Raw genomic sequence first — 16,769 nt, 5'->3', positions numbered from 1 at the left:
GCCTTTGGATTAAAAAATACAGACCTTCAATATAAATCTGTAGGCATATATGTAGACACACATGAATTTGATACAATAAAGAATTTCCCATTACTATTGCCTTAGGTATCTAATAATAAGAGGAAACAATTGGCAATTATGATTACATATGCGATATATAATTTATAATAATGTGTGTAGCTTACTATATATGCAATATTACATGTATATAATTTAGGAACCTATCAATTAATATTTATAATCATATGATCATACCATTGCCATAAGTGAAATAATTTTACATGTGAGGCTAAAAACACAGAGAGTGATTTATGACCCAGGGAAAATGAAACTTTTGTTTCATTTGTTTCATATTTGTAAACTGTGGCTTACAAATAGAAAAGAAAGCAATATTAAATTTGGTCTGTACTTCATGTACTAGTGCATGCTAATTCTTAAAGAGTTACTGGTAATGAATGAAAACAACATAAATAATTACTCATGCTGGCTGCTTGGGTGTGTGGTTATTTAATAAGTTGCTAGAAGGATCACACCTACCACATTAAGCCATCAATCAGCAGCTGGTTATTTTAGGTACTTAGGGTATGGTATAATGAGACCAAGGTCAAAGGTTTAATTTTATATAGATTGTTCCAATTAGTTCACAGATATAGGCTCAACCCTTATTCTTATTTGCTATTTTGCAAATTTGTGCTCCTTTTTTTTTTTTTAGCAAACACTCTTCCCTGCCAAAAATGGAAGGAAGTCTCTAATTAAAAAAGATGGTCTTGGCACAAGCTACCCCACCTGTGGTGCTACATTGATCACCCACTAAGGACTTCATGCCGAGCGTCACACCCTTCTCTTGTGTGTGGCAACATCGTTTTTGTATATTTTAAGATTTTCTAGAAAATTTAAAATAAAATTTTCATAGTGGACATGTTTATTAGACATCCAGGATAGCCATGGGTATTTATCTTGTACTGTTTTGCCTCTTAATTTCTTGGTGTTGCATCAAGACACTACTTCCAGGAATTTCTAATGTGGTTCCATATGTCCTTACGTCTCTGACTTTATCTCTAACTTCACTCTGCCTCCATATCCTGTTCCAGACATCCTGGCCTCTCTGCTGCTCCTCAAGCACAGTAGGACCTCTCTACCTCTGGGACTTTGTGCTTGCTCTTCCTTCTGCCTGGAACACTCTAACCTCAGGTTTTCACAGGCCTTGCTCCCTGGCCTCTCGTATGTCTTTGCCCAATTGTTGTCTTCTCAGTGAGACCTTGCTAAGTACCCTATTTAAAATTGCACCTCCTCTCTCTGCTTTATTATTATTATTTGCTTTATTATTTTGCAGTACACTTATAACTTTCTAATATACCCCACAATTTACTTATTTTGTTTGTTATGTGTCTCCCTCCACCAGTTAAGAAGCTCCATAAAGGTGAGGATTTTTATGTTCCTTCCTTTCTTTCTTCCTACCAATTCATTAATAATGCCTTTATTTTAAAAGACGGTGATCTCATTACTCTGGCTTCTGTATATTTAATACATTCAAGAACTGTTCCTAGGAAGGCATTGGCTAGGAGTAGGAATTGATTCTGGTATTGAAAAATCTATAAAGGAAGGTGACGAATACCAAAGCCAAGAGTCTTTATTCATTAGTCAGACTAATTTGTAGCCTTTCCAGGGAAAGAACTTCTTGACTGCAGAAGACGGATTTAAAGAAATTCAGAGTGTTTCCCTTTCAAGTCAGAGCTGTGATACAGCTCTGCACTCATAATTTGCAAGGCAAGAATTTTCAGATGCTGTTTCTGATCCTCATATGCTATATATCTTATTTTAAACTGAGGAAGGAGATGGTATATCTGTATTGTCACTCTCATACCTCATCTTCTTCAAGCAATGGTATAGCTAGGAGGATGCTATAGACTGCTGAGTAGGGTTTCGAGAATGCTGCTGACACAAGTCAGGAAAGTTTGCCATGTTTTCCTTCACTCAGAATCTATCCCCATATTTAATAATAGGGTCAGCTTTGCATGATTATTAATAAATGTCTGAAGACTACTTGCCATTTCTGTGAAGAATCAGTTGAAGACTTAAAAACAATTCTGATTACTTCTCTCTTAAACTTAATATACACTTACTTTGCTAAGGAAAGTAATCTTTTCTGGCATTTTACATCTGCCCAAAGTGTGGATTCTTGCTTCTATAATTGAGATTATGAAGCCTTTTCTGTCTGCAAATGAGCATGGTGATAGTATGGTAGGGGTGGCACCACCTACAAAGGTGAGTCTGACAAAATGATTTGAAAACAACAGAACAAATGGAAATATTTTTTTCTGGAACTTTATGATGCTAAGATTTTAAGTAAATTTCTCTAGGAGTCACCAGATTTGCAAAGTGATGGGAACAATACTTTATTGACTCTACTGGTGTTTAAGAACATGCACTGAGTGTTTGTAACCTGTTACCAAGAACCATAACAGAGAGAGCCCTGATGGGTTAGCTATCTCCTTACTGATTAATGCTAGTTAGGGATAGCCCAATATATACTGTAGAGGGCACTGCTGTTCAATTTTAATATTTTTTTTCTGAGTTCTACAAAGTGTAGTCATTGACAGAGCCATGAAGACCATACCAGTTTCAAAACAAGAAAAAAACTATTTATAGACTTGTTTGCTTCCTTGCCTATTTGCCCCTAAAATGGCCAAAATAAATTTTTTCCCTGTTTGGATTTAGTTTCCAAATAGATATGTTTTCTTCCTCCTTTCTTTCATTCTTTCTTTTCATTTTCTTTCCTTTTCCCCCCTTTACTTTTAACTAAAGATGTCTTCTAACCTTTATTGGCACAAAATAATTTTGCCAGCTACCACAAATTATAAAGAAATATTCATGACTGTTTAAATATGTGATATTTTATTGTAAAAATGCCTTTGGGAAATGAGTACTTGAATATCACATGTATTTGAATATCTTTGGGGATGATGAAAGTATTTTGAAATTGGATTTTGGTGATGGTTGCACATCTCTGTACATATACTAGCAATCATTGAACCTTAACACCTTAAACACGTGAAGTTGCTGTTTTGTAATTTTATTTCAATAAAGTGGTTAAAATTAAATTTATCTTTTAATAATTGTTAACTTAGTGGAATAACAAAATTACCAAGTTTCCTGTGTTCAATTGACGATGAGGGTGGACTTAAACTTCCAGAACAGAAAAAGACTCAATAGCCCATTCAGCTCAGGTTTCAATGCTATTTCCTAGGTAGCAATTGTCAATGAGACATTGGAATACAGGAGTCTGTTAGTATTCATGACAAGCAATTTGTTACACATAATGGTTAAAACGCATCAGAGTTTTGAAATGATTTACTTCTTATGCAATTTAAATTACTTAATTCTAGGATAATGTTCTTCCTACTCATGTGCATTTTTTGTTTGTTTTTGTTTTCTGGGTGGAATTACAAATAGTGCATTGGGAATTGCTTTAAACCTGGTTGGACCCATGGAGATGTGTCACATATTTTCATCACTGTCATATGTCAGAGTGGAAAAAGGACTGAGAAAGCCTAGAGAAAAGTTCATGTTTAACCTCAAGATGCCAAATGACAAAAAGTCAATTGCTCTTTGCACATTTCCAATTCTATTTCTTCTTTTCCTTCTGTAGCCTGAACTGATGAAACAGCAGTGTTTCCCGAACTTATCAAAGCACAGAAACATTTATTTCAGAAATACCTAGCATTTTGAGGAGCACAGTATTCCTGGAACTCAGGAATGTGCTGCTCTGTGAGTTCTAACTTGCCAAGGCATTCAGTGTTCCTGCAGGAGAGGAATGGGGAAATCTATTGCACACTCAGGTTAGATACATGTTTATGCGTATTTAAATACACAAGGAAATGTCTTACTGTACCCCTCTCTTCCATTTTGGGAATCTGGGAGACTAAGCTTGTAACTTGTAGCTTGTAGCATGAATGATGGAGTAGAATAAATAAGAAAGAAATATGTCATTAAATGTACAGGTTAAATAAATAAAAATCTATTAATAAAGAGCCTAAAGAAAGAAAGATGACATTTCAGCACATATTGGGTGAAATAAATTGTTTAGTCCAGCACTTCTCAATTTTTAGTGGATATGTGAATTGTCAATTAAAATGCAAATTTTAAATTAGTGAATCTGGGTTGGATCTGAGTCTGCATTTCCAACAAGCCTCCCAGGTGACGTAAATGCTATTGGTCCAAAGACTATGTTTTGTGTAGCAAGGGTTCTAGATACAATTACATCAGAAAAGATCAGAGAAAAGTGGAGTGATTGCACTGAAGGCATAATAAATCCTTCTCTGTTTCCTAAAGCCCAAGTAAATAGGCAATCCTCTTTGCTATAGGATTATTATGAAATGTTCAAAGCCTTAACTTATTGCTTCATCAAAATATACTGACCCTATTATAGAACTACAGTCACAAAACATATAACAACATCTTTGTCAATCACAGGTCACATGTATGACAGTGGTCCCATACAATTGTTATACACATTTTTACTGTACCTTTTTTATGTTTAGATATGTGTAGATACACAAATATTTACTACTGTGTTACAATTGCCTATGGTATTCAGTACAGTAATGTGCTATACAGGTCTGTAGACAAGGAGTAATAGACTGCATAGCCTAGGTGTGTAGTAGGTTATATCATCTAGGTGTATCTAAGTATACTCTACGATGTTTGCATCAGGACAAAATCGCCTAATGATGTATTTCCCAGAATGTTTCCCTGTCAAGTAACAGATGACTGGTGGATCCATGTTTGCTTCCTGTAGGATATAAATCAGTGAAGGATTTAGAAGCTCCTATACATAGCTCAATGTGATCTGATTTGTAATGTTCAATAGAAAGTGTCAAGATATTCTCCACCCATCATTATCTCTACAAAATGTGTCCCAAAGAGGTGAGAAATGTGTTACATTACACTCTAAAGGAGTTCATGGCAGTGTTTTTTGCTCCAAATGTGGGCATCCTCCAATGTTTGATTTTATTTTTGTAGATAGACCTAAACCACAACATTGGTTGCAATGTTAAAAATGTTGGGGATGGGAGTGAGTTGGTGAGAAGGGAGGCACTGTGAATTATGGAGTAGAATCAGTAAGAAAGACATATATCATTAAACACACAGGTTAAATAAGTAAAAATCTATTAATAAAGAGCATAAAGAAAGAAAGATGACATTTCAACATATATTGGGTGAAATAAGTCAGAGGAGGTGATAGAGTAGGGAATCCAGAAATTTACTGAAATTATTTTCTCACAGCAACTGGTTGAGGGTCATTTAGTAGAGAGGAGTGGATGCTGGAATCAGAGCCTCATTTGTATTCATCACGGTTCATTCTATTTAACCATATCTACTAAATCATAATTATTCTCACAGAAAAAAAAAATGTGACTTTTAGTGAATCATGGACCAAACCCTAGATTAGTTCTTTGAAATGTGCTTGAGTAATATTTAGTTGCATCAATATATATTTAAAAACAACATCTTGCATTCAATCCCTTCTGAATTTAATCCTACTGGCTTCTTGCCTAGATTGTCTTCAGAAGCAGAGGAAAGAATCAAGCTTCTTAGTTTTATTTTCCAAGGATGATTTTGTGTTATAATGAAATGAACAGAGTTCCAAGGTCTATGGAATGAATACTTTTGATGCCTATACAATGTGCTCCTCAGAGCTTATGAAAAATGCTGCACATATATTCTCTTATCCAGGGGAGGAGTATGCATACTGGCAGGGTGAGAGGAGAAAGCTGTTGTAATCAGAAAAAGCTGCTCGACAGGAGGCAAATCCCTTCTTTGGATTTCAGTTTTCTTCCTTGTCATTGAATGAAGAATCAGCAAGTGTCTTCATCACCTTCACACTGTTCTCTATATCCTCCCTTCTTAACAAGAAGGTTCCTTCTTCCTTCCCATGGCTAGCCCATGGATAGATCCTCCCACCACTCCTACACACTCTCAATCTTTGCAAGTACTTTATTCCCCTGAAAGGTCTGTTTGCTCATATATTTATTACCTGTCTCTGCATCCACAACCTGTCCCTACAAATAAACTGCTCTGTGAGAGAGACAGCACAGGATAACAGCTGAGGGCACAGACCCTGAGACTGGACTAATTGGGTTCAAATCCCACTTCTGCCATTTATTTGCTGTGTGAACCTAGGAAGTCACCTAACTCCTCAATTTCCTTGTTTGCAAAATGGAAGTGACAGTGGTACCTACCTCCTTGTTGTTATGAGCACAGTGAATTAAAAATGTTTTAACACAACTCAAATAATGTCTGGCATTTGGCCCTATGCCAGTGCTTGGTAAATCAAGTAAGTCAAAAGCAAGCACAGACTGTGATTTCTTTTCTGCTATATCTCCCAAAGTATTTAATGATCTGTTCATTAAGTGAATCTGTACAGTAAAAGGATAGGTTAGATGATGGAAGGAAGGCTCTGTCTACTTTGTGAATCTCACCATGGAATCTAATACTGGCACAAAGAGTCACATAAAAAAGGGATTTTTTTCTGTCTCCTGAACAAATGTACTTGTTTATTCTTTTTCTTCTCTTTTTATATAAAGATTACTATGAAACACTAGTCCTGTCTAGAGGCCTGTGTTTTTAATTACTACACAGGCAATGCAGAAAGGTAATATATTACAATAGTAATAACCATGAGTTTTATAATCAGACAGACCCATGTGATCACTGGGAAGTAATAAAACCTCTCTGAGCCTTAGTTTCCTCATTCATAAAATGGAGATAGCCACGTGCCTCAGAGGGTTGTGAAGAATAACTGAGATGCTGTTTATAAAGTACTTAGATTCTGTTGTATGTTCAATAAATTATAAATTTGTTAGTCTTTCTATATGTAGAACCTAACTTTGGCTAAAAATAATACATTTTTTGAAAACATGCAATAGAATATATACATTTTATTTTTATTTTAAAATATTTAATTGACAAATACAATTTTATATATTCAAGGTATACGATACGATATATTTTTATAATAACATTTTATAAGATTGATAGCATTTTGCGGAATCATAGAATGTTAGCAATGGAAGAGAGTTTCAAAAATATCCACTCTGATTTTGTTATTATGCAGATAAATAAACTGATCTGCAGTGAGATTAAGTAGTACCACAGAGAGACCAGCATTTAAACCTCTTGACTTTTTTGTCTGTGCTTTTTTTCTGAAGCCTTATGGTTTTTTGCAACCCAAGACATGGTGGGTGCTTTATAGGTACAGTGCTTATTGAATGAATGTTGGAAAAACTAATAGCTATTGAGTACCTATTGCAATATTCTGCCAAGCACTTAGGACATTTTTTTAAATGGCCAAATAATTGTCCTTCCCTTAAAGTACTCATGTCTTACTGAAGAAGGTTATTACATAGCCCCTTAGCAGCATTTCCCACCCTTGAATATCCCTTTTTATTGAAACACTCTTTTTCTTTTGATTTCCATGATTTCATACTCTTTTTTCTTTCTGGCCCCATCTCCTCTTTAAATATCTTTTGGTTGTGAGTAGGGTATGGAGGAAACAATACTGGCTGCTGGGGTGTGGTAACTTGAAACTGGCCATAGGTGTGAGAATTCATTCTATTGTTCTCTGTACTTCGGTATATCTTTAAAATATTCTACAATAAAAAGTGTTTTTTTTTTTTTTTTTTAGATCTTTTGCTAGTTGCATATCCTCTAGTCAACCTAAGTATCTGGTGTTGCTCCATGCTCTGTCCTGGGTATTCTCCTTTCTCTCTAGTTGATCTCATTCAGTCAGTTTCAATTACCATCTAAGCCAATGCTTCTTGAATTTTTGTGAGTAAGAATTACTTGAAAACTTGGAAAAATGCAAATTCCTGTACTGAATCCAATACCCACCCAGACTATTTCAGTAGGTCTGGTCTTGCGTCTCAGAGTTCTGCATTATACAAGTAGCATGGGGGATTCAGAAAGAGATAAACCAAAAATTACACCTGAGAAACATTGATCTGTACATGATTTCCAGACTACAATATCCAGCTGTATCTTTCACATATCTCTATTCGGTGCTTAGAATTCAGCATTTGCAAAGCTGAACTGATCATAATCTTTCTGATTTTCAAAACCTTCTTTTGCCCAGTCAAATAGACCGTTTTCTGGCATTTTCTTTCTCAGTAAATGATGCCAAAATTCACCAAGTTATACGTGTGAAAAACCCGAAAATCATACTTGACACCTCTCTCATCCCTCACATCCAATTGAATGTCAAATCTGGTTCTTTTGACTTCTTAGACATATCTCAAGTTGTATTACCACTCCCACCACTTTATCCAAGCCATGTTTATCCTTTTTCCAAAATACTGAACAAGCCTCCAACTAGTCTCCCTTCATCAAAAGATATCTCCTTTCTCCACAGAGATCGTTCTCTATATGAAGCTAAAATCATCTTTTAAAAACCATTATGGCATATGTATACCTTTGTAACAAACCTACACATGTACCCCAGAACTTAAAGCATAATAATAATAAAAAAAGACCTAAAACTGGGTAATTTATAAAGAAAAAAGATTCTAATGTAATAACATATCTGCCCTGCTACATCTTTAACAATTTTGTGTTTCTCTGAGGATATAATCCCAAATCCTAAACATGGTCTTCAAAAAGCAGCAGGATCTGTTTCTTGCCTGCCTTTAAGTTTCTGCTTAAACAATGCTTCCTCAGAGAAGTCTTCCATGAGCTTCTAGACTGGTTTCGTTTTCACTATTATAATACTTATTTCAGTGTCGTTGTATTAAACAAATCATAATGAAATTATATATTTCCATGTTAATCGCTGTAACAGTTGTCTTTTGAATGAGAAGGTCTGTGGTTTTCAGTAAAGACTACATTTTGCCCTACTGAGATTTCCACAGAGTAAATGTTTTCAATGATGGTTGTTTCCATTTATCTTAATTACCCAAAGTCCTTAAACTTTTCTTGATAGCACCACCAAAACTATAATTAGATAAGTATTTGCTTGCCTAATGTATTTTAGTGTCTGTCTTCTCAGCAAGCACCATGAGAACAAGGTCTGGGCCTTTTTGTTCCAGTGCTGTATACCTAGCACTCAATGAATGAATAAATGAATTATAATATAAGGAGTAATTGGCTGGGAGCAGTGGCTCATGCCTGTAATCCTAGCACTTTGGGAGGCCGAGGCAGGTAGATGATGAGGTCAAGAGTTTGAGACCAGCCTGACCAACATGGTGAAACCTCGTCTCTACTAAAAATACAAAAATTGGCCAGGTGTGATGGCATGTGCCAATAATTCCAGCTATAAGGAGGCTGAGGAAGGAGAATCACTTGAATCCGGGAGGCAGAGGTTTCAGTGAGCCAAGATTGCATCACTGCACTCCAGCCTTGGTGACGGAGGGAGACTCTGTCTCAAAACATGTATATATATATATATATATATATATATGGAGTAATTGTACATATCATAAAAGATGTATAAGTATAAATAAAGCACTAAGGTATTTAGGATTCAAAATGGTTTATTTTGCCATATGATATCAGAAGTTGCTTTGAGGTAACAGCATTTTGTGTTTTCCAGTGAATGATAGTGGACTTAAGGGATCATTATCTATCCTAGGGAATCATTAGCTTATGTAATATTGAAAACCATGAGACTGATGGAATCACACAGAATGTAAGAAGAAAAGCACTTAAACTCTGGAGGACAGGAAAATGAGTAGATTCTAGTAACAGAAACAGAGAAAATTTGACCCATGGGATAGGCAAAAAATAAAATAAAAGGAAAGAATGGTGTTTTGGAAGCTCTGTGAAGATCACGTTTCAAGAAAAGAATGGTCTCTGGTGGAGTGATAATGTAATCTCAGTGGAGATCTGACCACTGGATTTTGCAATGTGGAGCAAGACAAGAGCTGTTTCAGAGCTGTGAAGATCAGAAACTATTGCACTGGGAAAAGGGAGGATGCATACACCATTTGACTCAGAAAATCCATTTCTAGGAACATATCCAAGAGAAACTCTTGCATGTTTGTACCATTGGACCTGTGTAAGAATATTCAGTGCTACATTATCTGTAATGGCAATATACTAGAAAAGTAAATATTTAAGTTATAGGACAGTCTTACAACGAAATATTATATAGCTATGAACACGAATAAGCTATGCACACTTTATTGTATATAATATATAATATATTTCTCATTTATATGATTTTCAAAGACAGGTAGAATTAAACCATAAGTTTTTAAGGAATATATCTATGAATGGTAAAATCATGAAGAAAATGAAAGAAATTAAGATACCATGCCACATAACAGTTACATCGTGAAAAGTGGGGAAAGGTCAGTTAATAGACAGGAGGTGCCCACGGGGTCTTCTAAGATACTGGTGATGCTATTTTTATTAATAGATGTCTCATACCCAGAGGTTCATTATTTTAAAATTAGAATGTATATGTGATATGTTTAATGATAAAAAGTTAAAAAGCAAAAGGAGATAATGGAGGAAGAAAATAAAAATAGAGGCAATAGGTTTAGACAGATCTTTAGAATAGTTTTGCTTTTAAGAGCAGGAGATGAGAAATGAGGCAATAGCTGGACAGGGGATATGGGCCAAGGGAGGGATTTTTTAAAAATTAGGGATAGTATGGCATGTCTTTATGCTGACAAATATTCACCAGAGAAGGAAACATTACATCTTAATTTATTCTTGCACTATTAAACTCAGGTAGATATATTGGCTAAGAAGAAAGCTTGTCAGAATAAAAATGTGTCTAATTTAGAAAAAATATACTTGACGGCTTTTATTTATTTATAATTTTTAATCTTTTTCTTGAGATAGGTTTTTGCTCCATCACCCCAGCTGGAGTGCAGTGGCACGATCATGGCTCACTGCAACACTGAACTTCTGGACTCAAGTGATCCTCCTACCTCAGCCTTCAGGGAATACACGGAATACAAGCACCACCATGGCCATCAATGACTTATTGCTCCACTGCCTTGAACTCTGAGTGCATGTATTACTTTATTCATCACTGATACACTTGTTAAAACGTCTGGCAAATGGATATTGTAAATATTCCATAGAATCTGCTTTTACTTTCTGCTGAATGACTCATCAGTATAAACTTTTCCAAAGTCCATTTTATTTACAACTATCTTAGGCAGTTATCCAATTAATGACTTTAGACTTGGGATGGTGCTTTTATTTTATATGTCATGAGCACACACTAAAGCTAGAGAAAGAATACTCCCCCAAACTGTGAAATCATGCCAAGTCTTCTTTGCTCAAAAGAATGGGATCCTTCAAATGGGAGCAATACCTTTTACGAAATTGGATTGGATAACTTTAAGTTCCCTTACAACAGTAGATATTGATTTCCTTCCTCATGACTTATTTTAGGGGTGCCAGTCATAGCTATTTGGGAGTTGCAGTAGTGTAAGAATTAGGTAAGTAATGAATTACTGAGAAAATAAATTGGGAGTGCCTTCTGGAAGACAAGTTGGCAGTGGCATGGGATAATTTGCTAGAAAATATATAATCCCAGATGACTTACTGCAGCTCATCTTCCTGTGTGCGGGCCCATCCCACACCATCATTAGAAAAACATTTGGGCCAAATGCAGCAGCTGCTTTAGCATGTGGCCCAAGATTTTATAGGCAACAACTTGTACTTTAAATGCACTATTTTGGGCTTCATGACTGTAAATATAAATTGGTGTCCACCTGTCTAATTTCTATGAAGAAATACATTCTTTGCCTAATGATTTACAATTTATTAAGCATGTTTTTCTAAGTTCCTATAGCAGTTCAAAAACCAGGATTGAAACAACAGGCAGAATTTGGAATGCATTTTTGACAGCGATGGCTCTTCCCCCCCAACTTCTGTCTCAGGTTCTTTTGGACTGTTGGGAGGCAGGACATCTGATTGTCTTTGGCATGTCTCTGCAGTCAGTTAATCATGTCTTGAGAAAAGGGAAGAAACGGAAATAAGATTTGTTTGGTAGGAGGACTCCTGCTAAGACTTGTGTGTCCCTGAGCTGAGATGTGCTCATTTACCTTAAATCTTTCCATAAACTATATTCTGAATTCCAGTTTATAAATCTTTATCCTATTTCCCAAACCTCATTTCTCACTTTTTATGTAATCTGGTGGGCACAGATGTTCCCTTGGTGAATCTGAGAAAATCTCAAGTGACCAAGGATCTGAAATGAGTAACACAGCTGTTTAGGTTCCTGGGCCCTGTGGTGGGATTTCCTTCTTCAAAGAAGGGAAGAAGGTAGACAAAGAAAGGAGCATTTCATCTTGCAGCAGCTTGGAAGAGAGCTAGGAGTTTAATTTTTATAAAAAAGCAATCAAACCATCCAAGGCAGCCCATTTTCAACCAAAAGTATTTCAGAATTACCTGAAGACTTACCTAAAATTATGCCAAAATTACCTAGAATTACCTAAAAAAGTATATTGTACAATTTAATTTCCCTTCCATTATATAATATAAACACCTAGCTACTATTTATTAGTAGTAGGTACAGACTATTAAAGAGATAAAATATTCCAAAAAGTGTGATCCTTAGAAACCAAAATTCCACAGGAGAGTTCTTTGTAATTGGCAAGGTTGGCTCTGATTGAGTGGCAAATTTCCTGTACGATGGATCAACTTAGAAATTTGATTGATTCAAAGTCTTCTGAAATTGTACAACTCTTTCAGGATTTGTGTTATTTACATGTCTTCTTTTATTATTTTCCATTGAATGATGTTTTGATATACACTTGGCTACTTATAAGGGCAATATTTTAAAATCAGAGCAATTCCTTTAAAATTAAAATATTTCCGCAAAATACATTTTAAAATGCACTATATTACCCAAATAATATTACACTGTTATATATGGTTTAAGAATAATAAAAAATATAATTCATAAACTCACTGCTTTAGTATAACAAACCTGATAAATATTCTATGTTCTTTATTAGACTTTCTCCCATGTACAGCTTTACAAAGTAGTAGTTGATGAGTAAATATGATTTTGTGATTTGGTTTTTTTTTTCCCGCATAAAACGAGAACAAACTCAGTATGCAAATTACTTCATAGGTTTTTTAAGCTACTTTAATAAATGTCTTGTATCTATTACATTAATATGAAATAATTTTATTTCTTCTATCACTGGAAGCTTAGACAGCTATCCACTTTTCACTCATATGTATATTCAAGTGCATATAATTGTATATATATTTTTATTATTTAAAATGGTTTGACTTTTGATTGAATTTTCCAGTGTTCAGGAGATTTAAAATAAATTCAACTACACTTATAGCCAACACATTGTTCATGTTTTTGTTGATCCTTTCAGCATGACTTACCAGTATCATGTTTTTCTGTAGTCATAGAAAAATAATATACATATATATACACTTAAGTGCACATATAAGCATACCAAGTTATATAATTATTTCATTGTTTTGAGATTTTTAACGGGTGACTTGATTATCCCACAACTTTTTGCTTTCTTTATGTGAAAGTATATGAAAATACCTATTCATTAACTAAAAAGAAAACCAGAGAGATATTATTTTTTCTTAAATATTAGCAAGAACTTTCCTGAAAATAATTCCACGACTACATAAAAAGTAGAAAAATACCATCTTTACTTTCTAAAAGTGTACTTTAGGATTTATGGCATATTTATTTAATAACTAGCAATAAAACTGTAATGGAAGTCAAAATACAGAATCCTCAAAAAGTTCTAAACAACAGAAGAATTATTTACAGATTGCAATTTTAAAATCCACACACCACTTTTTAAAACGTTGCACATGAGAAACAAAACCACTTCGTTATTTAAAGATATGTTGTCATAATGCTAAGCTGAATTTTTGTGGTTATTTGTTTTATAAAAAATTCAGTTAAGCAACTATGTACCTTATGGAAATAATATCAAGCATATTATCTAAACAATATCTAAGAGTTTCAATGAAGTTTTCAGAGAAGTAACTAGAAGATTGCTAGACACAGTCAAAATTTCCAAAGCTTTTTTATATTTTTCCCATACTGTAAGATATAGTAAAACTTTTAAAGCTACAAAGACAAAAACAGGACTTACCTATACATTTTAATCCTTAATGAAGGGGTTCCTTTTTCTGCCTACTCAACTGCTTTGAGATTCCCACTCGAATGACTCTCATGTATTATGTGTGATCTATAGTTGAGGACAAAGGAGGAAATCTCATGTAATTAAAATATAACTTGTTAAACAAGTTTGAGGGAATCAGCAAACCAATAGTATGACTTGTGGAAGATAATTAAAAATAGACAGGAATTTCACAAATTAGTAAAAAATTTATTCTGGTAAATTGAGATTAAACACAATTACAGTTGACAGGTATTTTGTGAAAGCCTGTGACTACTTCACAATTGTAGAATCACTTTTAGTTCAAGGGGATTTGACAATTCTTTTGCTCGTGTTATCATACTGTCATATACCTCATACCTTGCCACAGCCAGCCAAGAACTATCAGAATATACTTTCCATACATTAATGGGGACTACCTCTGAATTCCCTCATCTCTATGATTAAATGCTGTTTTTCTCATAGTATATGAAATAGAGCAGTAATTGAGTAGGTGCACAAAGTAAGACTAGCAAACAGAATAGTTGGAACTAAAATCCACTTTGTCTTTTTCCAATATGATCATTTGAAAAAGGTATTCTAACACACTACTACTAGAAGAGGAGCAGACAGAAGAAGACAGTATGAGTGTGTAGGGGGTTAGGGTAAGGGTGGAGAGCTCAAGAAAGCAGGCAAGACTAGCATGGAGGGGAAAAAGGGCATTCCTGTCTAACATTCCAAAGCAGGATATAAATTTGGAAGGTTATACTGGGGTTACTTTATGAGAACTAATGAATGCTAAATAATTGGAAATTGTAATAGAATTATTACAATATTATTATTATTACAATATGAATTCTAGTCTTAGCTTTTTCACCAACTAATTGTGTAGCTTAAGGGAAAAATTTACTTATTTCTCCATGAGTCACATGTATCTACTAAGAAAATGGGAAGTTGAATCAGGAGGTCTTAAAGGACTCTTTCAATTATAAAGTTCTTTGACTTCATCTTGTAAAGCACTGACCACTAATGATTACATTTACTCCAGTACTGCAACTTCAGATGTGTTCAATTATTTGACTTTTTAAAATATAATGTGCAAAGCAAACAACAGAGACAGGAATGAGTGGTTACTCTCTACCCTTCCCAAATGTATTTTTTACATACTGTATCTCATGCCTGACATTCTGCCATTATTTTTAACAATAAATAAATAAATATAACAAGATTTAAAAGTTTAAAAAATAAACTTACATAAACAAAACATTTTTAAATTTTACATGTTAACTTCAAGTACCTTTAAATATAGTTATATCATGGTATATAATTTTGTGTTATGCTTTTTATACTTAATATTATTTCACAAACATATTGATATTACTAATTTTTATTTTTAGTAGCTATATATTTATAACTTTGTAGTTTTATATAATTTAAAACTCACAAGATTCACCCATTATTAGCAGTTTTAATGGCTGCACTTTAAAAGGCAAATCGCATTACATTGAATGGAGTCATCATAAAGTACCAAAGTTATCTTCTAATGTGAAGTATTTAGATATTTTCTATTTTTTTTAATTGTAGATGAGTCTTTGAATGACTACCTTCACAAACATAGTTTTTCTTTGTCATCCTACAGTTGAATTTTTCTTCATAATAAACTGAAGAGGCTTATTGAGCCAAGTAATTTAAATATTTTAATGGCTTATAAAATTTTACTTTTGGTTTAATAATTTTTACCAGGATTTAAAGTGTTATCTTCTGTTTTTTGTTTACAGAAAATTTCCCTAATTATGCATGCTCTTTCTTGTATGTCTTTTTATTTCCTGGAATGCTCAGCAGTAAAGACCTTTTTACCAAAGGTACTTACTCAACATATGTTGTTTAGATGTCTCGTAATTAACATATTAGCGCAAATCCCAGTGCTCTATTACTATTCACAACAGAACTTGGGGATGAGTCGGGGGAAAGGTATGGGGAAAATTGGATTCAGTCTGAAAGTGACTTCCCGCATGATGAGCTCAACACAGAAAGGGAGGTGGGGCAGGAAATTATGGTTTGTGAGGCAAAGGAATTGTTCATAACAGGGACCAGTTTAAAGATGTTGACTCTTCATCTTTAGATCCTCAGGGAGTGTCAGGATAGGCCTTGACCTATTCTCTTTTTAAGAGATTGCATGAATGAGAAATGTAGAATCACATTATACAAAAAATATAAAAGTCGTCTGCCTTCTGGTTACAGGCTGATTTTATTCTTCTGGTTGAACAGTCACAAAACCAAGGCAGCTAGACTGAGAAGGAATGACAGGAACAGTTTTCAGGGACATAGTGGAGATCATTTATATTTCTGGAAGATGAACTATGCTATGTAAGAACTATTAAGACTGGTTATTTTGCCTGCTGATAGGGAGACAGTGTGGTTAAGAGACCCATGAAATCTTGAACTCTGGACATATTTCCCTACAAATGTCTATTAACACACTTGGTTTAGAAGGAAGTGTGAATCATTGAATGGGACCGTCATAACAATATTAGCAGAAAAAAAACAACCAAAAAGCAGATGACCTAAGAAGGTGTGGGCCAGTAGTGTTTTTTTGAATTTGAAGTTTGTTTAGTCATCAAGTCCAGGAAAGCACAGTCATATGGTTATGGTAGGTTA

General features: G+C 34.4%; 1 protein-coding gene across 1 annotated transcript in view; it reads right to left on the bottom strand.

Moving 5' to 3' along the window:
- Positions 1-14,208, bottom strand: part of TMPRSS11D (transmembrane serine protease 11D) — a 69,156-nt gene extending 54,948 nt beyond the window's left edge. Inside the window, exon 1 of the mRNA XM_033214546.1 lies at positions 14,106-14,208. Coding sequence (XP_033070437.1) covers positions 14,106-14,113 — 8 coding nt within the window. The 5' untranslated portion in view covers positions 14,114-14,208. The remainder of the gene's footprint in view (positions 1-14,105) is intronic.
- Between the last annotated feature and the right edge of the window lie 2,561 nt (positions 14,209-16,769).

This window comes from Trachypithecus francoisi, unplaced genomic scaffold (genome assembly GCF_009764315.1).
Source record: "Trachypithecus francoisi isolate TF-2019V2 unplaced genomic scaffold, Tfra_2.0 Lachesis_group1, whole genome shotgun sequence".
In the NCBI taxonomy this organism is placed as follows: Eukaryota; Metazoa; Chordata; class Mammalia; order Primates; family Cercopithecidae; genus Trachypithecus; species Trachypithecus francoisi.
The sequence above is the reverse complement of the archived record's forward strand: the minus strand, read 5'-3'. Positions and strand labels throughout refer to the sequence as shown.